Source organism: Rhinichthys klamathensis, unplaced genomic scaffold (assembly GCF_029890125.1).
Source record: "Rhinichthys klamathensis goyatoka isolate OS25496 unplaced genomic scaffold, OSU_Roscu_1.1 h1tg000183l_1, whole genome shotgun sequence".
Lineage (NCBI taxonomy): Eukaryota > Metazoa > Chordata > Actinopteri > Cypriniformes > Leuciscidae > Rhinichthys > Rhinichthys klamathensis.
This window is the reverse complement of record NW_026606711.1, coordinates 137,728-162,500: the sequence shown is the minus strand read 5'-3', so window position 1 is coordinate 162,500 and position 24,773 is coordinate 137,728. Positions and strand designations below refer to the sequence as shown.

At 37.3% G+C, this 24,773-nt stretch overlaps 2 protein-coding genes across 4 annotated transcripts in view; both read right to left on the bottom strand.

Moving 5' to 3' along the window:
* Positions 1 to 13,008, bottom strand: part of LOC130094906 (unconventional myosin-XVIIIb-like) — a 53,648-nt gene extending 40,640 nt beyond the window's left edge. For 2 of the 3 annotated variants that reach the window (XM_056261437.1, XM_056261439.1), the window contains exons 1-7: positions 12,852 to 13,008; positions 8,578 to 8,710; positions 4,980 to 5,122; positions 3,246 to 3,659; positions 2,285 to 2,345; positions 1,343 to 1,455; positions 60 to 227 (exon numbers count right to left, since the gene is read on the bottom strand). In XM_056261437.1, coding sequence (XP_056117412.1) covers positions 60 to 227; positions 1,343 to 1,455; positions 2,285 to 2,345; positions 3,246 to 3,659; positions 4,980 to 5,122; positions 8,578 to 8,614 — 936 coding nt within the window. In that variant the 5' untranslated portion in view covers positions 8,615 to 8,710; positions 12,852 to 13,008. Of the gene's footprint in view, positions 1 to 59; positions 228 to 1,342; positions 1,456 to 2,284; positions 2,346 to 3,245; positions 3,660 to 4,979; positions 5,123 to 5,584; positions 5,648 to 8,577; positions 8,711 to 12,851 lie in introns of those variants that run through there. The other variant, XM_056261438.1, reaches the window with a different exon arrangement.
* Positions 13,009 to 14,484: 1,476 nt separating this feature from the next.
* grk3 (G protein-coupled receptor kinase 3) overlaps positions 14,485 to 24,773 on the bottom strand; it is an 80,091-nt gene continuing 69,802 nt past the window's right edge. Inside the window, exons 19-21 of the mRNA XM_056261440.1 lie at positions 23,055 to 23,191; positions 20,159 to 20,272; positions 14,485 to 18,185 (exon numbers count right to left, since the gene is read on the bottom strand). Of these exons, the coding sequence (XP_056117415.1) occupies positions 18,024 to 18,185; positions 20,159 to 20,272; positions 23,055 to 23,191 (413 nt within the window). The 3' untranslated portion in view covers positions 14,485 to 18,023. The remainder of the gene's footprint in view (positions 18,186 to 20,158; positions 20,273 to 23,054; positions 23,192 to 24,773) is intronic.

Below are 24,773 nucleotides of genomic sequence, written 5' to 3'. Positions count from 1 at the left end.
AAGCTACATGTGTAATCATACAGGCGACATAGCCAGTTTTGTAGCTACACGGGCCTCACCTTGGCTGGCGAGGACAGAGGAGGCCACAGGGCCAGTAGATTGGGCCCAGCGTGGGTCAGGGGTAAATATCCTTTAGCTCGACTGGTCAAAGTGTGAAGGGCGCTCGACTCGTTCATGTTCACAAGCTCGCTCAAGTCTTCACTCAGGTCCAGCTCAGGAGGGTTCAGCTGTACACAACCACCGAAAGATGTCAGCACTGGTCATGCATATCATATGAGTACATCCAGACGGTTGTCGAAATTATGACATTAAAAGTCATATTTATGAGATTGAAAGTCAAAATTATGACATGAAATGTCATAATTCTGACATACTATGTCAGAATTATGAAATAAAAAGAATTTATGAAATTCTTAAAGGGATAGTTCACCCAAAAAATGAGAATTCTGTCATCATTTACTCACCCTCAAGTTGTTCCAAACGTGTATGAATTTCTTTTACTTTTTTTTCAGGTTCTGACTTGTCAATTATGACATAAAAAGACTAAGTTGAATTTGATATACTAAGTCAAAGTTATGACTTAAGTCTATTATGAGATGAAAAGTTGACTTCATGACAAACTAAATTGAAATTATGAATGCCTTTAATAAAAAAAAAAATGCTGTCTTTGATGTTCAATTATGAGATAAAGTTGATAAAGTCAGTATGTCCTATTTTTTATCTCATAATTATGACTTGCCTCATAACTAAGTAAATTATGAGTTGAAATATTGAAATTATGACATACAAAGTCATATTTATGACATGAAGTGTCAAAATTATGAATACCAGTCATATTTATGTGATGAAAGGTCAAATTCTTGACAAAAAGTCAAAATTATGACAATTATGACATTAAAAAAGTAAAAAAGTTCTGACATAATTCAATGATGAAAGAGTATTACATAATTATGAGATAAAAAAACTAAATTATGACATACTTTAGTATGACATACTAAATTATGACTTAATTTCAACTATGACATAAAAGGTGAAAATATGACATACTAAGTCATAGTTATGACATAAAAAGCTGACATTATGACATACTGAATTTAAATTATGCTTAAACAGTCAATTATGACATTAAAATAAAATAAACAGGTCAACATTCTTCAGTCAACTATGACATAAAAGGTTGAAATTATGACATGCTATGACATAAATCGAAATGAGATAATGTTGAAACTAACTAACTACTGTATGCCAATATGTCATAATCATGATTTACAAAAGCATGATTTTTTTTTTTTCATTTATTGGAAATTGGCTTCAATAAATAGCAGCAGTGAATAAAGTTCACCTGTTCGATCTCATACTGGGTAACCTCACGGAGGGACCCGTCTGAGGCCAGTCGAACCCTCACCCTGCCGTCAGGGAGATCCGGTGTGCCCTCGTCCGGCTTCAGCTGAGTGACTGTGAGTCAGGGGTCAAAGGTGACTAATACTCAACGCAAATCAATGTCAATTGTATACAGGGCATAGATCAGATTTCTACTCAGTGGGGAACAACAAACAGGACATTTGTTAACAATTTAACAGAAAATCTTCCCTTCCGCTGCATCCACATATTGAAACATGCCACATTGACACTTTGAAAGCACATTTTACTGACACAACAAATCGTATGGATTTTTTTAAATTGTGCTTTTGTTGTTCTTTTAGGAGCTTGACAGATTTGGGTTCATGAAGATGCAGTACTGTGTGTGTGTGTGTGTGTGTGTGTTTTTTTTGCGGTAGCTAATCTTTGAATCTTATAACATGATGGCAGTTTCGGCGCGTAGATTTAACAAGGCTTGATAAGATAACAACACTAAACCCATTCATCACTAAACTGAGCAGGAAGGAAGAAGATTAGCCTGCTAGCAACACGCCACAATTTACAGAGTAGAGTTTATGTTTCATGCAAAGAGGAGAATCTTGCAACACAAGAGATGTGAATTAAGCAATATTAAGCTAAAATAGGGAAATGGGGCGGCTTTTACATATTGATTTTGGGACCTTCCAAGAGTTCATTGTTTTTGCACTAAGACCACATGTAAATATAGCATCCTCTAAGACAACATGCTATTCATAACCAGTAACTTAACACCACAGGACTGGAGAGCTGTTCTAGCCTTCAGACATACAATTCAGGAGTGATAAACCTAAACAACTACTAAAAATACCAGTCGATGCATCAACAACACAACTTATTCTCTTAATGTAAGGTGAACACTGAAGCTCAGGTATAAGAGGCGACTAACCGAGTGTATATCCATCTTTGTGAGCGTACCACACCTTCCCAGCTTCATACCACACATCCCTCTGCAGAGAGAAAGAGGAACAGAGAATTAGGCCACAAATACAGTGTAGCAGACCTAAAACAACCTTTCTACATTCCAGTGCTGTTATTGCTAACTAAAACTCAAATTAAAACTATTAAAAAATCATTTTTGGTCATTGAAATAAAACGAAAATTAATTATTAGAGGAAAAACTTGAGCTTAAAAAATGTTGCCTTGGTTACTAACTGAAATAAACAAGTTGAAGTTGATGTACTAAAATTAAAATAGTACTTCATATGAATAAAATACTAAATAATACTAAAATAACAATAAAATATAAATAATAATAATAAAATATATATATAAAACATTTTTTTAAATAAAATAAAAATTAAAGCTAAATAAAATCTTTTAAAAAATACTATAACATATTAATAAAAATATCGCATTTATAATAAATTATACAAATATCATTAATAAATACTAAAATAGTAAATAAATAACCCTAAAATAACACTTCAAATATAACAATGCTAAAAACTAGCCATTTGTTAATAGAATAATTTAATGCACTGTAAAAAAAAATTCAACTTAAAAAAGAAAGTGTTCGTGCAGCCTTTAAATTTTAAGTTCAGTCAACGTGAAATGTGAAGTTGTACTAAGTGACAACTTGGATATTTGAGTTGACAACTTAAAATTGTAAAACAATATTTTTAAGTCAGCACGAACACTTACTTTAAGTTGAATCTTTTTATTTTATTTTTTACAGTGAGTTAATGTTAATGTAATAACAGTAACAACAATAATCGAAAAATATTAATAACAACTGAAGTGATTATCGTTGATCTCATAATATAATAAATTCCTGATGGACAAAATCAATCTACTTTCTGTATAAAAATGACATAAATGCATCGTGAAGCAACACTGGTTATACCTACCACTGGCACCTTGGGCTCCTCTCTTATACGGGTTACAGTGAGTTGACCCTCGGGCTCTTGCCTCACCTCTTTCACTTCCTGTTTCAGCGGTTTAACTTCCTGTTGTACCTTTACTTCTTCCTTCTTCACTTCTTTTTCTATTGGTGGACCTGGAGATTTGGCTTTGTCTGAGCTGGGCGCCTGCCCGTTGATCTCTGGAGTGGTGGACTTTGAGTCGTGTCTCAGACTTCTTGGGTTTTCCGGAGACATTATCCTCCTGGGAGAGGAGGTTTTCTTCTCTGTCAGATTGGTGTGGCGGCCCCGTTCTCCGTTCACCAGCTGCTCTGCTCGAAGTGCCATCTCCGCTTCCAGTATCGGTGGAGTTTGGTCGGGAAGTAAGAAATTCTGGACCAGGTTGTCGCTGAGTTTACTGGGCTGTAAGGAGCATTAAAAACCACATGGAGACTGGTGTAAGTCATACTCTTATGACAACAAGACCATCCCCTGCTGGGAAACCCAATGAAAACCAGCTGATAACGTTGAGTTAATAAATGCTAAAAGTTTTGCCAGGTTAGTGGCATCACATGTTTGAAAGAACCTGAAGCTGGATTCATGAAAGTCTTCTTAGGAAAGACGTTAAGACATTTCTTAAGATAAATTCTAAGTTTATAAGAAGGTTCCTAAGTGAATGATATGAAAAGAGCCTTTTTGGGCTGCCTGCAGATTACCGTAATAATCATAATAAGTGTGCACAGTATTTACTTGACATGGCATTTTTTAATATGCTGTGTGTTATAAAGTTATTTTGTGCTAAACGGTGTCAAATAGTATGTTTTGTAGAGATGTTACTGAATTTCAAATTTAGCAAAAAGTTACTTCACTCACAATTAATAACAGATCATTGTTTACATTATCAATCATTGGTGTCAAGTTGGAGGTTATTCTAAATTTACGAGGCTGACGACGATGATTATGAAGAACATTCAGGAATTCAAATTATGCAAGTTTTGTCTTTAGAACTATCTTAAGAAAAAAAATAAGAACATTCTTACATGTTTTGGGAATACAAATATTCTGAACTTTAACCTTAAAGGGACAGTTCACCCAAAAATGAAGATTTCTGTCATCATTTACTCGCCCTCATATTGTTTCACACTTGTATGAGTTTCCGTTTAACACAAAAGAAGATATTTTGAAGAATGTTGGTAACCAGATAGTTGATGGTAGCCATTGACTTCCAGTGCAGGAAAAAGAAATACTATGGAAGTCAATGGATGCTGCCAACTGTCTTGGTTACAAACATTCTTTAAAATGTCTTCTTTTGTGTTCAGTAGAAGAAAGAAACTCATACAGGTTTGGAACAACATGAGGGAGAGTAAATTATAACAGAATTCTTAATTTTTGGAAAATGAGAAGTAAAATAGCAGTTACAAAGAATCACCAGGTTCCTTGTTTACAAACCAACTTGACCATAATAAACCGTATAACCTGGTTTCTCGAGAGGCTGCTCACTGCAGAGCCATGGGTGGAGTGTGAAGTCCTGCTCCTCCTCTCTAGATGTAATTTGTAATGGGTGGAGCTAGAAGGTCTAACCCCACCCTAAACTCTATCCCTCCACCCATTAGAGGTGGAGCTGGACTATGTCAAGCTCCACCCATGACGTCCAGAGAGGGAGGGCTGGATGTCATTTGGCTCTGCAGTGAACATCACTTGGGTTTTTCCAGCAGATTCCCACCCATTGAAGTGTGATCTCACCGCCTTCTCCTCTTTAAGCTCTGGCTCTTTGTGGCGTGTCTCTTTCTCGGTCTCCCTCACCAGCTGTTTGAGGAATCCTCCCGGTAGAGGAGGAGGAGGCTGTGTGGCGACGGCTTCTGGTGTCTTCTTCTCCTCCTTGATCTGTTCACAGATGGGGAATAAAGGAGCTCACGTCATGAACTCCATTTCAACAAACAGTCCACGTCTAACTGACTGTCACAAATCACATGAAAAATGGTTAGAAGGTAACATTCCCACTGCAAACATGCATTTTCTTAAAGGGGTGGTTGATTATGATTTCACTTTTCTAACTTTAGTTAGTGTGTAATGTTGCTGTTTGAGCATAAACAACATCTGCAAAGTTACAACGCTCAAAGTTCACAGCAAAGGGAGATATTTGCTTTTAAAGAAATTTCTTTTTAAGGACTACAACAAACGGTTGGTAGGGAATACACGACATTCCTCCCAGGTTAGTGATATCATGAATCCTAAAATTGACATAAACCCCGCCCACAGGAACGTAATTTATAGATTATCAAGACAGAATATGCTAATCAGTGACTAGAAGATAACTACACGTAAGCTACATAAATTCACCAACTAACCATTCAGTCCTGTTGCTTCTACATGTTGTCACTTCTTCTTGAGTCTCTCCATCATTGTCTGATTTTGGTTTGAACATAAAAGGCTAAAAGTTTGTGAAATTGTCAGTGCATGTCGCCTGTCGGTGTGAGGTAAAAGGACACGAGCTCTTGAAGCTCCGCCCTCTGTGCGGGGAGCAGCAGTTCATTTGCATTTAAAGGGACAGACACAAAACAGTGCGTTTTTGCTCACCCTCAAAAAGTGACAATTTCTACATGCTATATAAAAATATCTGTGGGGTATTTTGAGCTAAGACTTCACATACACACTCTGGGGACATCAAAGACTTATTTTACATCTTGTGAAAAGGGCATTACACCACCCCTTTAACATTTTGTCAATTTACATGCAAGTGAATGCATGTTGTTTTAAGCATGTTTTATATTTTTATCTGATAATCAAATACAAAATAAAAAGAGTTTGTTTGGATTATTTTCCCTTTCAAAAATGTTCAAAAAAGATCAGTTAAATATTTTAAAATATTACAAAAATGGCCAAAAATATGTTGCTAATATAGATGTTGAAATATATTTATATAAATATATTTTTTCGACAAGTTTACTCGTATTTTATTTTCTCATAAATGCAGCTATTTTTTAAATGCATTTCCAATGTAAATAAACAATAAACAATTAATTTTGTATTTAAGATTGTAAATGTATTTTCTTTACCCTTGAAGTAAATTTTCTAATATATTTAGCCATTTCGAGGTTTGTGCATATGCATGTGTTAAGGATGTTTTATATATTTAAAAATATTTTAATACTTTGTCTTATTGTATTATTAAAACCCAAATGTAATGATGTATGCAAAAAAAATGCAAATGAGTAAAAAAAATATAACTTTACGTAAATGCATTATTTAGATATTTAATATTTTTATCCAGAAAACACCATAGTAAACTGATGTTGTTAAATGGTAATACCCTAATATTTTAATATATTAACAACAATCATTTAAATACCATGGTAATGTATGATTATTATCAATGTAAGTTTTAATTTACAGTGGTATTAAGAGTCATGCCCAAACAAACATGGTAATAATACCATAGCACTTTTTTGTTGGGGAAAATAGTTGAAACACAAACCTTCCCTTATCCAGCATGCTAACTTGCTAAAGCTCAGTATTTAGCTTGCTAGCTTACTTTTGCTAACAAGCTATAGATACATACCTCATTTCAAATTTACCATAGTTTATGCATAGTAAATATGAATATGGTATTTGTATAAGACCATAGTAAACAGAGGTCAAATGAATATAACGTTTAACAATGCTATTTGCTATGAAACAATTTATAGCTTAAAAATTTAGCAAATGTAGGCGGCTACTACAACATATTGTGAATCTTTGTGAAATTATGCTCTTACTCCCATAATATTAGCATGACTATTTATCATGAATCTTTAACCAAAATACCGTAGGCCTAATTACTAGAGGTTGTTGTAGGCTACTATTGTAAAACCACGGTAAATTTTATGTGGGTGAACTCTAAAGACAATATTAGTATCGTCCCACAAACGTTCTGACAGTTTCCACTGCTTCCCTCGACACACTATTAGCAGCACATACAGTGATATTAAACACATGGTGAGCTGCTAAATGTTAGCTGAGGGCAGTAGGTGGCTTTTAGAAGACCAACAGAGCCGTAACACTATATAGTGTATAAAATAACTGCACATCATGAAAGCTAGCCAGTGGAAATAGTTCAGTCTGCAATACCAACTAGCTAAAACTGCCTGTGAAAAAGATAGCTTTAGCATGTATGCTACAGTATAATTACATACACGTGGCAGACAAGCACAGCTGGAAAAGTAATTTAGATGCGTTTTAGAATATTAAAGACCTAATGACAGATTCAATAGAGCTAAAACCTTAAATATACCACAAAACATCACCGATGCTAAGAATACTGTCATCTTAGCGAACCATAGGGAGCGGACCACCATAGAGACCAACAGCAGCAACAAGGGTCACACTGTGAGAATTAAAGCCTACTTAAAACTGTTATGAAATATTAATGAATTATTTGGTGTTGGACACTAAAATGACAATAAAAATGAATGCAGTCAGACAGCTATCTACGCTGATAGCACACACACAGCACAGAGACGTCTAATTGATGTTTGCATTTTCATCTGCAGAATATAGTTTTTTAGTGTTTACTGTTCTGCAATATTTCCTGTAAGATGTTAAATAGACATTAAGAAAATGTCTTTAAGATGTTTATGATTTAGAATGCATGTAAAATGGCTTTTTCTAAGATGCTTTCCAGATTAAGCGCTCTTTAACACATCGTACCTGTGTGCTATCTATCCGTCCATCTGTATATCTATCCATCCGTCTCATATATTTTGCATTACCCAAAAGTGTATTTCAAAGATAGAAAAATGTCTTGGCCCTTATCAAAAATTTTCTTAAATATATATTTTACCATTTGAACGGTTAAACGAAACATATTTTAAATGTGAAAAATATATTTTCTTAAGCATTGATGTTTACAAATTCTACAAATATTTTGGCCAATTTTTTTTTTTAAATGCGTATATATAGCCACCCAAATGAAAAAGAAGATAATGCTAGCAAACGGGCCTAACTTGATGAGTAGGAGTTAATTGTGGATATAGCACTATCTTTTTATATATATATATTAACCCAGGACATGGATTAGTAGGACTTGCCTGAAAATAGTTATTTTTTTATGTGTGTGTGTGTGTGTGTGTGATTTGAGGTAAAGAAGCTACATTTATGATACCATTGTTGTTAGATTGAAAATACAGAGTCTTAAAGAGACACAGACAGCATTTTGACACTCATTATAAAATGAATGTCAGTGGGTGGTATGGGTGAGACTGAAAACAGACTACAAGCATCCACAAAAGGAAAGTGATTAATTGTTGAACTTGTGCGGGTTAGTTGCTGAACAACATGGCATGCAGCCGTCCTGCACCTCCCTTCTGTTCCCAGAGTTTTAAGCGTGAGGAGAGCGCCATGACGGGACGAGGGGTGAAGGCAGGGAGATCTCAGCCAGGTGTGATGCTGAGGACGACAAAGTGGAGCAAAACAATGGAAACAGTGACACTGTGGACCTGGCAAGGGAGAAAGAGACAGAAAATATCACTGAAATATCTCAAAGAAAGGTCTGGGTCATATTTAATCTCAAAATAAATTTGTAATGTAACATATTTTCTATATATATATATATTAATAATAAATATTGTATTAAATATTATTTTGCATTGTTTGTGATATTCTATAAATATCATTAATAACTAAAAATATAAATGTTTTGGATAACATTCTTATTATATTTCCTCTAAATAGAAGTTTTCTTTAAATCTGAAATTTGTGTGACATTTCATTATTACAAAAATATTTCAATAAATGTTGGTTCTTTTGCTGTTGTAGGCTGTAAGGACCTTTGAAATAACTGAAATCATTTTGGCGAAGTGATATGGAACTGTAATGCTGTCACGGCCTGGCTGGAACTACTTTAGCCGTGTGTTTCCCTGAAAATAACTGCACACTTTAGAACTTTCACCAACCAATCAGATTCAAGCATTCAAATGCCCTGTAGTATAATATTATTTGCATATACATTATGTGAGATGAGATTATGTGAACTGAATAAACATGGTTTCTTAAAATCCAGAATTTAGGGAAACTGGTGAAACAAATTAGCTAGCAAATCAAAAACATCTTCATTTGCTGCCCTGAGAGGTTTGTTTATTACTGTACATCACTTTAGTTCAAATGAAACAATAGTTCTCCCTATGTGCTCGTTCACCGACAGTTCAGGCAGAACGTTATAAAGCAGGAGAGAATGAAAGCATTAAGGGAGAGAGTCATATTTAGGAAACTAAATATCATATTGATTTGGGGTAGGGGTAATGTCCTTGCACTGCCTTAGAAACCACCAAAAACACTAGCAACTGCATAGCAACACCCTGGCAACCACCCAAAACAGCCTGGTATCAAGGCAGTGTGCATGCACAGGCAAATATCAAGAATTAGGCTGTAGTTGATGATGATAAATCCAGCTGAGCTTGTTCAGGCAATAACATACTAAATGAAAGAGATTATGTTCTTCTACAGTCTTCAGTGAAGCATTCGCTCCATGATAAATGCAGACCTCCCGCTCCAACAGCACAAACAAATGATGAAAACAAACCCAGAAGCCGGCTCTAATGAAGGCCAAATGGCAGGAATTGACTGGAAACAGCACAGATCTGTGGTTCATTACAGTCAACGTTCAGCCAGCAGTTTTTCATTTTAAAAATCTGTTTCACTTTGTTCATGTAAGGTCTTGTTTAAGCATTTACATTTCTGAAAAATCAGTATTACCACTTTTGACAAACCAAACAGCTCCGAGGGATTTACCAATATAAATAGCGGATACTTAAATTAATTTTATATTTAAATCATATGATGACCAAAATTTATATTACTTGTAAAATCAAACAAAATACTGTGTTCACATACACAAAATATATAATAAATTATAATAATAAAAACAAAAATCGAAGCTGATAGCCTTGTGTGCAGTTTTGTTTAAAAAAGGAATAAAAAAGTAAATGAACTGCTTGCCATATAATTTCTAATATACATCATAAAAGGCACCAGAAATTAACTTAGGATGTTTCATGTATATTTTTTCGAACCATTTTGAAAATACTGCCAACCTTTTATGCCTCATTTTAACCCATTCATTGACCAATTCTCAATCTATATAACTGAAACTCATGTTTTTGTTTTTACATGAAATATACAATTAGGTCTAGAATAGTAAAAACTGTATATATACAGTAGCCAACATTTGAAGTGGATCAAAAAAGTTCATCAAAGTTGTCCTATAAGACAAGAACGGGTATTGTTCAAAATTCATGTATAACTTTGATGAAACGTTTTGATCCACTTCAAATGTTGTACTGATATATATATATATATACACTCACCGGCCACTTTATTAGGTACCCCATGCTAGTAATGGGTTGGACCCCCTTTTGCCTTCAGAACTGCCTCAATTCTTCGTGGCATAGATTCAACAAGGTGCTGGAAGCATTCCTCAGGGAGTTTGGTCCATATTGACATGATGGCATCACACAGTTGCCGCAGATTTGTCGGCTGCACATCCATGATGCGAATCTCCCGTTCCACCACATCCCAAAGATGCTCTATTGGGTTGAGATCTGGTGACTGTGGAGGCCATTTTAGTACAGTGAACTCATTGTCATGTTCAAGAAACCAATTTGAAATGATTAGAGCTTTGTGACATGGTGGAAGTAGCCATCAGAGGATGGGTACATGGTGATGTTTGCATGAAAACATCCCCCACACCATTACACCACCACCACCAGCCTGCACAGTGGTAACAAGGCATGATGGATCCATGTTCTCATTCTGTTTACGCCAAATTCCAACATGACATCATGACTTTGCGTAAACATACACGCCACTTTCAATTCAAGTGGCGTGTTATCTATACGCATTTTCAGCTATCCGCGTGTATGTCCACGCCGAAATCTTTTGCGTGTATGTCTACGCCATTAAATGTCCGAGTGATTCCGCGTGTATGTGTACGCCGTTAAATGTCCGAGCGAAACGAAGCAAAATCTATATCTACATCTGTGGAGCGATATTTCTTTTCCTAGGATGGTAGGAGAAGACTCATAAATGGTATTAACCCCAGTGACGGGTAGGTTTAGGGACGGGGTTGGGGTAGGTCATATATTTATATATACATAATACAGTAATATAACGTTAAGTCAAAGGCGTTGATAAACACGCTGAAAAGTGATTATGCGTGTTGATAGCACGCCAAAAATGGAAATACGAATTGGCGTGTCATACATACGCCATTTCATGAGATCAGTCTGCAAATTCTGACTCTAACATCTGAATGTCTCAACAGAAATCGAGACTCATCAGACCAGGCAACATTTTTCCAGTCTTCAACTGTTCAATTTTGGTGAGCTCTTGCAAATTGTAGCCTCTTTTTCCTATTTGTAGTGGAGATGAGTGGTACCCGGTGGGGTCTTCTGCTGTTGTAGCCCATCCGCCTCAAGGTTGTGCGTGTTGTGGCTTCACAAATGCTTTGCTGCATACCTCGGTTGTAACGAGTGGTTATTTCAGTCACTGTTGCCCTTCTATCAGCTCGAACCAGTCTGGCCATTCTCCTCTGACCTCTGGCATCAACAAGGCATTTCCGCCCACAGAACTGCCGCTCACTGGATGTTTTTTCTTTTTCGGACCATTCTCTGTAAACCCTAGAGATGGTTGTGCGTGAAAATCCCAGTAGATTAGCCGTTTCTGAAATACTCAGACCAGCCCTTCTGGCACCAACAATCATGCCACGTTCAAAGTCACTCAAATCAACTTTCTTCCCCATACTGATGCTCGGTTTGAACTGCAGGAGATTGTCTTGACCATGTCTACATGCCTAAATGCACTGAGTTGCCGCCATGTGATTGGCTGCTTAGAAATTAAGTGTTAACGAGCAGTTGGACAGGTGTACCTAATAAAGTGGCCGGTGAGTGTATATATATATATATAACATTTTGAATTCCAGAGCATTTGATTAATTTCTGACCTTGGTACCACAGAAATAGCATGATTTTTGGACCAACAGTATGGTAATATAAGTAGCTTGGCGTATCATGGAATATGGTAATCATTGAATACCCTGGTATTTATAAAAGACCCATGTACCTTTTTTTAAAGAACTGCTTCTTCCAGAAGACAAATGGTTGCTCACTTGTTTACTGCAAATCAATTCAAGGCAAATGCACAAAAAAACACTGATTCATGTGAAGCTTAGGTCACAGGATCATGACATTGCATGCAAACATATCAAACTCTGCCAAACCTCGACATCTTGTCATCCACTTCGACATTACACGGCTAACGACAAAACAAATTAGTCAGAGGCTGAAAATGATCCTGGGAGGCAAAGCTCAGATTTCAGCTTGAGTCAGCTCCGCGTTTAGTCACAGAGTATCCCGTCGATCCAAACAGAAGGCCTTTAATTTCTCAACCAGAACAAAGCACTCAACTTCTGGGCCTAGACGTAAAAGCCAAACGTCCCTAATTTCATTAGGAGAACACCAGCCGGCTAGACCAGCCATACAGGACCTGGATATCTGTCAGAGTCTGGGATCTATAAATAAATCACGCTATCTACAAAAGAAACAGATACATTTGGGTGTCAATAAGAAAAAACAACAGGCATACCTTGTGATGGCTTCCTCTATGGAAAAAAATACATCCAATAAAAGTATTGTATGTGTGAAACTTCAGTAAAAAAAATGAAGAGGCCAAAAGCAAGGCACACAGTCTCACTGTCACTGAGAGGGTGAAGCTACAATCTGAAATAGAGTGGCATGGACATTCACTCACACACACACACACACACGGATAAGCATGGCAGCTGAGTTAACACAAGACTTGCCTATAAATATCCCGCAGCAAGAGGAGGTGGGACATACTACCCTGTTTGGGAAACACTTTGACACAGGAAGAGTGCTGTAAACGGGGAGAAGCTGGACATGATTTCGATATTGGAATCGTATGATACAGATGATTTCAAAACATGGTCGATTCATTTGGCGCCAATACTTCGTAACAGTTTAGCAGGGACTTTGCTAGGCCAGGTCAGATGTTCAGAATAACCCCATTTCCTCTAGACGTTTTAGGATAAAAAGTGCACCTGGATATTTGTTGAAAAATAAACGTGTGAAAACACAGTCTTGGCAACAGCTAGAAAAAGAACAAGTCAACAGTCCGCAGGCTTCCTAATGTCTGGCGGTGTGATTTGACAGACAGACTCAGCTGTGAGATGCAAGGGGTGGGAGGTGCGATCTGTGGGAGGAGGGTGTCAGAGAGAATTAGAGAGAGAACAGAACCGTGTCACAGGGAGGAACCGCCCTAGGCAAATGGATATTACGATTTTTGAAAGGGTCGAATGAAGCCGGCATGGAGGAATATCTCAGACATCCTTCTTGATCTCAAGATTACAAATTTAATCTTTAGCAAACTTCATTTTAAACTGCTAAATCAATTTCACACGGAAGGTCTTGCTTTATCTTAAGGCATATTGATGTAAAAAAAAAAAACTGATGAGCACATCAAGTTGTTTACATTTTGAGGTCAAACAGTACAGCACTGCGCTGATGATATCAAGGTCATGGGTTTGATTTCCAGGGAATGCATGAACTGATCAAATGTATACCTTGAATGCAATGCAAGTCGCTTTGGATAAAAGAATCTGCCAAATGCATACATGCAAATGACAAAATAAGATTACAAATGCATGTAGAAAAATAAATAAAAGGGTCAGTTTTGAATGCAATTGCATGAGGACAAAAACAAAGCATTTAAAGAAACAATTTAAGGAAAACATTTTCGAGAGGAGAACTGACTCAAGTCTAGCAGCATTTTTATTTTCTTATCTAATGACATTTAGACTCGCAGTTTCAATCAGTGCAGTTAAAAACACTATTTAGCCCTTTTACACCGAGGCACAATAAGAGAGGCAAACGAGGACGGATATTACAATATGGGGAGGAGGATAGTAAACCTCAAGAACCCTTAGATTGATTTGAGCTTTGATTATAGCTGCAGGATAACGGAGGACATCCAAGAGAGGACTGTTAACTCCAGAACACTAATGCACAGCTCAATCACACCGAGATCTGGCCGCAGTTCCTCCAAATGGCTTTGACATGCCCTGAAAGTTGCCTAATTGTGGTTTCGGTTTATAAATCTTGCACTGAAAAGTTCGTTTAAATCGACTGCTTAAGAACCAGCGCCCTTGTTCTGATATAAACAGAATCAATCCCGAAAGCATGGAGACAACAGACACGGCAACACGAAAAAGGGGCTTTTATTTCTGAACTGTTTTTATAAGCAGTCCAACACACATGTTCCTAGCTGTTCTGAAAAACAAAACAAAAAACAAAAGAATTTTTTTTAATAACAATTATCATTCATTGAATAATATTATCAATAATTATTATAATCATCATCATCATTATCATCATCATCATCATAACCTTAAATGGTAATAACCCCAGACAGTAGTATTTGCGTTTGTTTGTGGCACATGAAAAAGAGTTTCGGTTGACTGTAAACCCGGATACTCGACAGCTCCGTGCCCTAGGTAAACCCACGCACAGAGGGACTAGCTCCCCGACCAGACAATAAATATGAAAGAGAGAGCAAGAGAGTCCTGTATTAAACAAACAAAAATAATAATCTGTAACTTGTAGGTACAATATCTAAACTTTTATGTGCAAGATCTGAGCTGATTCTTCACCACAAATAGTTGAACTCACATCAAACCCGATCCCTTCCCGAGTCAATTTTTGTGTCTACGTCGTAAAATCTTTTAAATAAACCTAAGCTCATTTGTTTTCATTTCATATACACATATATACTTAGATTTTTGTTAGTTTGTTTTTCTTTTTTTATTCCTATTTATCGCCCTCTTCCATTTCAAAACCTGCGTTCGCCCACAGACAAATTCACCGCTACGGAACAGACACACAAGCACTTGAATTAAGCAAACACTGACGAAGTGAATGAAAAGCTACCGTTAAAATAAAATATAAAACCCCTGAATAAAACATGGATATTTAGGACTGGCGGAGGTGCCACCCTTCTTGAGAAACGGGCTAGCAGTTTCAAAACACGGTACCGGCCGCCGCCGGTCAGTAGCTTTGAGGCGTATCGTCAATGACGTAGGATCGTTCGCCCCGCGGCACACTGGTTCCACGTCACCTGAATTTGGTCACATTTTTGTACCCTTTCTCAAACTCGTCGACACTTGCCTGTTAAAACGTACCAATTTTAGTTTCGAAAATAAACAGCGAGCGACGCATGAGCTTTTCATTGGTTCAAGGACATTCTTCTACAGTCGTTTGGCACATTTATTTTTTCATCAGCTCGTGAAGCGTGATGGAAAAGTGCAGAGATAATATTTCAAAACAAGCCATTTTGGTTTGCAAATATAACCCTTGAAGGGCACTAAAACATCCTCAGGATGGCACCTCCCAGACACTTAAAGGCTACAAAAACTGGTCGACTCCCCAAAACCCTGCAATTTTTGCAGAGCGTCACATGCAAATCACTCGAAATGCACAGACAGGAGTCACAGAAAAAGAAAATTACTGCATGGAAAAAAAAGAACCTGAATATACATGAAGAAAACACTTCTTTAAAATCATCTCATGCCTGTTAAGCTGTGCTTGTTTTTCCATTCAAACCAAAAAAAAAAAGAGAAGAAAAATAGACCAAAAATAAATGCACATAACATGCTCAAAAAAATATGTCATCTATAGAAATCTGCATTTGCGTCACATTCAAAACAATATAAAAACTTAAACTATATTCAAATCAAGCCTCACAACAAATGGTTTTAAGTTGTCTCTCCTTCCACGATCCAAGCAGCCCACCTTTCCGAACACCTGTGAGTGCGAGCGTACTACCTTCGTTCAGAATAACAGTGTGTCTGCCCGTAAATGGATAATGGTGATGCCGCTTTGCATGTCTCACCCTCAGAAGCGCCGGCATAACTAAACACACAGACAGACAGAAGACCTCTTCGCACCTCATTATGAGATAAGTCATCCAACTCTCCGCTCTTTTACACCGATGGTCCTAAAAGAGGCGCGAACGCAGTTCTCTCAGCCTCAGCTTTGCGCGTGTCGCAGATTGACAGATGTGAACCCGCCCACCCCCAAGCTGAGACATAGGGACAAACACAGACAGGCAGAGACAGAGATTCGCCATATATGCAAACATTGTCAAGAAGATTATACTGTAGATGCACAGAGAAAGGATTCGTATATACAGTCAGATAAAAGACTCCAGGGATGCTGCTGCTGCTTTCTTCCTAAGTGGTCCCTCTAACCGAGACATCATGCATCGTCAACCGTCCACTGGCGTCTATGTACGCCGAAGCTGTTCAAGCGACTGGAGGTCTGCAGTTCAGTTTATTCCTGTGCGTTCAGGTTCCAACACTATTCTCGGAGCCGTTTACAGGGAGATCGAGGTGACGCGGCCTGGACTCGAGGAATTCTCAGGTGTCTCTAGTCAACATTTATTTCATTGGCACTTTTTGCACTTCTGTGAGTTCAAGGGGGAGGGGTTGGGTTCAAGAAGGGGGCGTGTCCTCGTAAACATCCCGCCACATTCCTTCCCATTGTGTCAAGCAGCGTAAATCACTCCACCATCGGAAAAACAAACAAACAAAAAAGACGAAAAGAGAAACAAAAAATACATTCAAGGTGAAAGAAAACAATTCTTCCAGGTGACAACATGGGCATATCCTTTAAAGCAACAACACCTACATTTTGCATCGTGTACACACACAAGTACACGCATTTAATGCACGTGAACGGGCACGCAGCAACCCAACTGAATTTGGTGTTTACAAGGGCCGAGCACCAAAAAAAAAGCTCCCTAATTTATACACTGTATGTTGTCCTCTAAGAGCACAACTTGGATGTGCACAACACTCGCAACTCATGCTGTTACACTTGTTCAATCCGACGGCGAGTATTACAGAAGTGTAGAAGACTTTTGTACTTTACAAGTACAGGACAGGGGTCGGGTGCCACAACAGTCCACAAATCAGAGTCCATCAAGTATGAAACTGCATGCATGCCACGCACCCACAATGTTGACAGAAAGTGGTGCAAAGCATACGCTTCAAGAACTGCACAGTCAGTGAGGTGGCCTTGGCGTTTGGACATGAAAAGACAATGGGAGTAATATTGTTCAAGCCATCGTCTATTGAGATTGTTTATATCTGATTAGCTCTCTCAGACCGAATGGCTCTAGTTTCCCTTGGCGAAAAGGATCCACCGGCTCCCACAGCAGAAGTACTGATACTGTCCGGCTCTAGCACACTGCCACTTGGGAAAGAAGCTCCAAGTGAACATTGGGTGGGTTTTTGGGACCCTTACAGCAGAGGCCTTAATCTTTGCCTGTATACGAGCATGCCAGCGTGTGCATGAAGAATGTGGGGTTCACAGAAGAAACAAGAGTGGCGTGCTCACAACAGAGGCACAGTATCCCAGCCTGCACCACTGGTCAAAACAAGGTCCCAGATGCAGCATTGACATCAGTGATTGTTCTTGAGCATTATCCTGGAGTGACGCCAACCCCAAGGAACTGTGTGTGTGTGTGTGTGTGTGTGCATTTGATTGACGGACAGTTGTGGAACAGCAGTCCAGCAGAACCTTTCAAGATGGACCATGTGGCGGCTCACTGTGCCGGTTGGGAAGCCTGATGGTGCTGGACAAGCGTTTAGCTGGGAGAGGGTGTGAGAGCGTGTGCATGTGTGTGTTGATGAAAAGGATAGAGAGGAGCAGTGGACAAGGGTGGCGGGAGGTGGGCGGCTCACAGGCCGTTGCTGTTGCGGTGAGTGAGCGGAGGTTTGGACAGTTCCACCACGTTAGTTCGCCCCTTGCCGATGACTTTGGGGGCACGACGCAGCAGCTTCTGGGCCTCTGTGAATGCTTCGGTGAGTTCTTTCTTCCACTGTACGAACTCTGGGTCACTCTGTGAGAAGAGGAACAACATTATAAATAAATTGCTAATCGGATTTATTATTTTAACAAAGCAAGAACACTAATGGATAAAACCCTAGTAAGCTACCTAGACAGCATTTTTAGGCACACTGGATGCAAAGGATATTTAAAACACGAGTTTGGACAAATGCATCTTTTGTAGATAAGGCAAAATCAGACAACATTCGAAAAGCCAGTCAAGGGAGATGTTAATTATAAATTTTATTCAAAAAGTATTGGTGCCTAGATGTGTTTTTTTCTGTTTATAGAAAAAAAAATGAATCCCTCCCTGTTCTAACTCATACCAGTGTTTCCTCATACCGGCCCGCCCCCCCCCAAAACGATCCCCCGCCCCCCCCTAAAATGCTGACGAAATCCAGTAAAAAAAAAAGGAATTTGGTGTATAACGCGGAATTTCACGGAATTTGTAAATGAGGAAAAAATAGAAAGCAGTTCAGTACACTTGAAATCAAATCGCGATGTAGACTAGTGTGTGTGAATATTAAAACACAAAGACTATTTAAATACGAATCCTGCATGTTCTGTGAGAATGAATGGTGCCGCGGACGCGCAGTTTCGTGTGACGCTTGCGCTATTTTTTGGCCTATATGAAGACACAAACGCATGAACTTCCTCTCCAGGCTCTAGATCCACTCTGAAAGTCACTTCGTGATCATTTCACCGCTTCATTTGAGAAAAACTATCATGATGACATAAACACACAGAAACTTCAAAAGGTCTTCACGGCAACCCGTCAAAATAAAAGTTTGGTTTAACTTGACAGAAATATATTAATGTTGTACATTAGAATTTAGATATGTCCCAATGTAATAATACACTAACACTAATCCAAATAAATTATCATCAAAAATTATCATCATGAAATTTTTAAGGAAAAATAAAGCTCATTGTGCAGCAAGTTATTTGACAAAAAGTTTATTTAATTTCATATGATTAAAATTGATGATAAATGATACAATTTGGGTTTTATGTCTTCATTTTATTTCCAGAAAAAAACGCAACACAGAATTAGTGTGACATTTTTTTTCATATAATTTAAAAAAAAGTATTGTTTAATGATTCAAAATACATGATTTCAATTAATTAGACATGCTTTTTGATTGCAAAAAAAATTAAACCACGTATCCGTAAACACGCCCGCTCCGCAACACTAGGATGCACTTCTGATCCTGCGCTGATGGGAAAAAATATTCTCGGCAGAAAGCAGACTCAAAAACTTCAAGAGATAAGAAACGTTTCCTAGAACAGAAGTTCATAGCAGTACATACGGAAGCCAACAGAGACTGATTTTTTCTGGATAATTTAATATTTTCACATATAAGAAAGCCCACAGAGGACGATATAAGAGCAAAAGGGGAAGAAAAAAAACAAAGGTTGGGCATTATGACCAAGGATTAATATTATGGTAACAGTATATCAGACAATATAATTGTTTTTACAAAAAAAAAATCATGGAAAAAATGTCTGTTGTTTTGTTTTAATATTAAATTATCATGCTGAAATAGCTTTTTATTGGGGGGGGGGGGGGAGATAATCCAGTCCAACATCCAATTAAATATTTTAATTTAATATCATTTATAAGAAGCCCACAGAGTCAGTGCTTTACTTTTTCAGCCCTATTTTTGTGACTGAAACCAGTTCGCTTCTCTTTTTTAAGAAAAACAAGGCCGTAATATAACAGTCACATATTACACTAGGTAAAAATGTATTATTAATTGTATATTATTATTATAAATTACATTATTTCATCTCATAAATGACATTTAAATACAAAATGTATGATTTATTTGGATATTTAATACTATTGATTTATAATAAGACTACTTACTATAGTTTTGTACAAATGCATAGGTAGCAATAAAAGTGAAGCAAGATAAGACAAGAACAAAAGAAGAAGAGAAAACCCCACAATGAGACAGTGAGAACAGCATGAAGGTGTCCTACCTCGCACTGCAGGACAAACTGTTTCCCTCCTTTGATCCTCAGCAGGATGCACTTTTTGTCCTTGATCTGAGTCTCCTCCACAGTCACGATCTGCTCCATGGTCAGCAGGTTTTGCTGGAGGGAGGAAAGACTAATTAGCGCATGCCTCTAAGAGTCTTCTCACAGACTATCCTACTGAGTTTGTGAGCAACACGCCATGCTACCCACTAGCTCTGCATGGGTGGGATTTTATTCTACTCTTCAGGTACATGCTATCTATCAGCGTCACTTGCACTGAGGTAGAACTTCTAGAGGTTGTCTCAGGCTATGAGGGTGACAAGCTGTTCTTGTACTAAATGAGTCATCAGTGTTGGTACAACAGGCTGCAGACGTAGCATCTCACGTAATCGTCTGATCTCGGATAACGGAGTCCCATCCGACCGAAGGATAATGGAAGACATCTCACTTCTGTACAAACATTTTTCCTCTAATTAAATGACAACCGCATTCAGTCTGGTTTCTATGGACCCTGATTTAAAATATGCTTCTATGTGAAAACCTAAACCTTATTCCCCCCTAAGAAGCCTTTTGCTCACCGTTCCAGCTGTCAGAATAGGAAATGATTTTCAAACACCACTATAAAAATCACAACATAAAACAAAGGATGCAGTGATCTTTTTTAAGTAATGGAAAAAGAAAAAAATTCAATACTAAGGTTAGGCAGAATGACCAAAGTTTTATATTATGGTAACAGTAAATTAGACAATATAATTATTTTTATAAAAATGTAAGTTTTCTTTATATTAATTTTTTTTTATATATTTTTTTTTATAATACAGTCAATTAAATATTTAGTGTAATATTATCATAAGTTCAAAAACACAATTAAAACAACATTTTGTTCACTGATCAATTTGACAGAATAGAAAATAATTTTTCAAATAACACTGTATTAGAGCATAAACCTAGTGATGTTCAGATTATTTTTGTGTTATGATAAAATATATATGTGAGCCATGCTGGCAAAATGAGCCGGAATGTACACAGGCTCATTACGAGCTACAGGCAAAACAAGTAAAAAAAAAATTCAATGTTTTCACAGAAATTTGTTTATTAAGCCCTCGTCTAGCAATCCCAATGCTCCAAATAGTAATTAAATACCTAAAAGTATCTTTATTTGTACGTTTCTGAGAGGATTACCTTTTTTTTGTCCATGAAAATGTCTTATTTCTTTGCTCGCTTCTCTGCGACTGGTGCTTCCCATCAGCACAAGTTTGTTATTGTTTTAAAGCGAAGCATTCCAACTTTGTGAATATTCATAGCGAATTCTAGATGGCATGAGTCTGAACCAATGAAATGTGACGTGCGCACAAAGACTCTCAGACAGAGCGCAATCTCGATATACACAGAATTACAGTAGCCTATTTCAAAATATCGGTCTTGGCGCGTATTCACGCAAACATTATCTGTTATGACTTAAGTTAACGTTTGGTTAAATGTTGGGGAAAACATCTGATGTAAAACATTTATATTAGATCCGTGCGATACAGTAGGTCTTAATATATAGGGCTGTCTGTCTCAATGTTAATCAAATAATTGTGGTATCATGGGGGGGAAAAAGTATATACATATTTTCCTATAGATATTTGTTTATGACTTGGTGTGTGGCAAATTTGGTGCTATTACCATCGATTTTAAGGTATGGTTGCTAGGTGATTTTGTTTTGAAACCTTCAGAAAACTTCGATTTTTCTCAAAATTGACTTTGCTGACTATCGACTTCAAACAGGTGCAGCTCATTCATTTTTTTTTTGTCTGATTCCAACATACATCATTATGAAGGTTTTCTAATAGGGAATGTGAAAATAACATTTTGCTAGCATGGGTCATATGTATATATGAATACAAACTATATAGCCAATATTACATATATATAATAAGGTTGGGCAGTATGAACCAAATTTATTTAAAATATTAGATTACCATGTTGTAATAGCAACTTTTGGATAATCCAGTGAATTTAATTTTAAATTGATAATTAATAATATGAACTATTTTCATTTGGAACAGGATGAGTGCAAAATACATCAGTCTGACATAAGTTCAAAATGTACAATATATAGCACTTTAAAATCAAATCAAATAGATGAATGAATGAATTAAAGCCAGGTTGCCTCTCTAAAAGTTAAAACCAAAAACAACTGCAATGTAGTCAAGTATAAGCATCACTGCTTCCAAATCTGACTTGTAAGTGGCCTCCCTCTTTGTCCATCTCCATGCATCTCATCTCCAGTATATTCCACAGGAAGTGCATTTACCCTTCAGATTGAAGATTCAGGAGCTCAGGAAGTTAAAAATGCAGGAAACTGCTTTATCTTAGTTACAGATCAGGGCAGAAACTCTCTGGCCCCGGGGAATCTGCAGTGACCTACTTCTGCATTACACAGACCTGCGCGCAAACGCAATCGCTTCCTCCGGATGGGAAAGACTGAGGGATTGGTTTAGCGGTGGAAAGAAGCAGATGATATTAAAAGGAGAGGTGGGCGTCTCAATGTTTCACGGCTTCACTTAACCACCCAGGCTGCAGGTGAACCTGCGTCACTATGGGAATTTCGCAGTAGGATGGAGCACTACGCAGGGCATCAGCTAATCTTTAAAGTGATGCGATTCCTCCTCCCCTCCTTTTCAGAATATTTAAGAAAATCATGATAATTCCTGGTCTAAAACAGATGATGAAAAATGAGAGGAGAGGGGGAATCAGCTAAAATGCACCAGACTCACCTTGAATTTACGTTTTTTTAAAGTTTTAGTCCAATGTTCCTACAGCGCAGGGACACACAGGCAATGTTCATTCTCAAAAAATGGCCGATTAACCCCTTATACAGATTCAAACAAACAAAACACACAAAAACACTTACCCGAGACTCTCCTTCGCCTCTCCACTCAACGCGGTTGGGAAATAGGTAGAAATACCGCCGCTGCCACTGTGTCAGGAAGGGGTTTCCTAGCTTCAGCATGTAGCCGTGCATAATACAGTCCTTCCCCAGCGCGTAGTCTGCACAAACACAACGCACAGGCACTCGCAATTACATAATGATCAATTGTTGGACACTCAACGTCATCTTGTTACAAATAGCTGTATTTACTTAAATTTTGGTATTTTCTCATTCATATTCATAAAAATGCTGTGTTCTGGAGAAGAAAGTCACATTTAGAAAGACATGAAAGTGAATTATATTTTTGGGTCACCTATTCCTCTTAACTCTCACTGAGGTTTAACCCATTTGAATTCCTTCTCACAACTCCTGTGCTTGTATCTTGTGGTCGTGACGCATGCGATTAATTCAGTGTTTGCTAAATTACATGGGCTCTTTCAGATCTATTTCTGACCATCACACAGACAGTCATGTGATGGGTGCTGTGTCTTTCCCTTGAGGGAAGCACATGGCACCAGCACTGCTAACAAGTGCGTAGGGTTCAAGCCTGTCCTCGAGGTCGCTGGTGGAACTGACACTGGACCAGTGAAAGATGATTAGCTGACGTCACCTGGGCCTTTAATTCATGCTGGAGAATGTAGCACTACCATAGCAGAGGCCGTTTTCTTCTCTCGGCACCACTGTGTGAAATTACTGCTTGTCAATTCCGTATACGGCTTATGATTTAATGCAAACTAGTTTCCACCAAAAAAACAATCTTTTGGACCCCCTTAAAACCTGGGTAAATGACCGAGTGCTGCAGACAATGTGACGCCTAGAGTGGCTGTTCATTAAAATTTCATGAAACCACTGCCAAACAATCCGCTATAGTTCTCAGAAGTTAGAAAATGAGTTTGCTGAATAAGAGCAAACAGTATGTTTACAAACAGCATTTTGCAACCAGCTGTTCTGTGTACATTGTCATGACACAAACACTAGTCACAAAAATATGAAAGTGTATATGAAAATATTTTATTTTATATTTTTTTATTATTATATATTAATAATTAATATATTTATAATTTTTTATATTTGTTATTTTATAAAATTGAATAAAAAAGTAAAGACTTTTTTGAAAGAAATTAATACTTCTTTTCAGCATTAAATTAATCAAAACTGACAAAAGACATTTAAAAATGTTCCAAAATATTTCTATTTCAAATAAACGCTGTTCTTTTGAACTTTCTATTCATCAAAGAATTATGAAAGAAAAAAAAAATGCATCACGGTTTCCACAAAAATATTAACCATCACAACTGTTTACAACGCTGACAATAATCAGAAATGTTTCTTGAGCAGCAAATCATCATATTAGAATGATTTCTGAAGGATCATGTGACACTGAAGACTGGAGAAATGATGCTGAAAATTCAGCTTTGATCACAGGAATAAATTACATTTTAAAATATATTTAAATAGAAAAGTTATTTGTAATATTTCACAAAATTACAGTTTTTACTGTATTTGATCAAATAAATTTAGCCTTGGTGAGCTTAAGGGATTTCTTACAAAAACAAAAAAAATCGACCCCAAACATGGAATGATCGTGTATAAATATAATATAAAATAACATTTTATTAATGAGCTATCTTACATTAAGGAAATGAGAATTTGGGGGATAATGCACAGAAATGAATGTCACAATAAAAAAATCCTAATGTG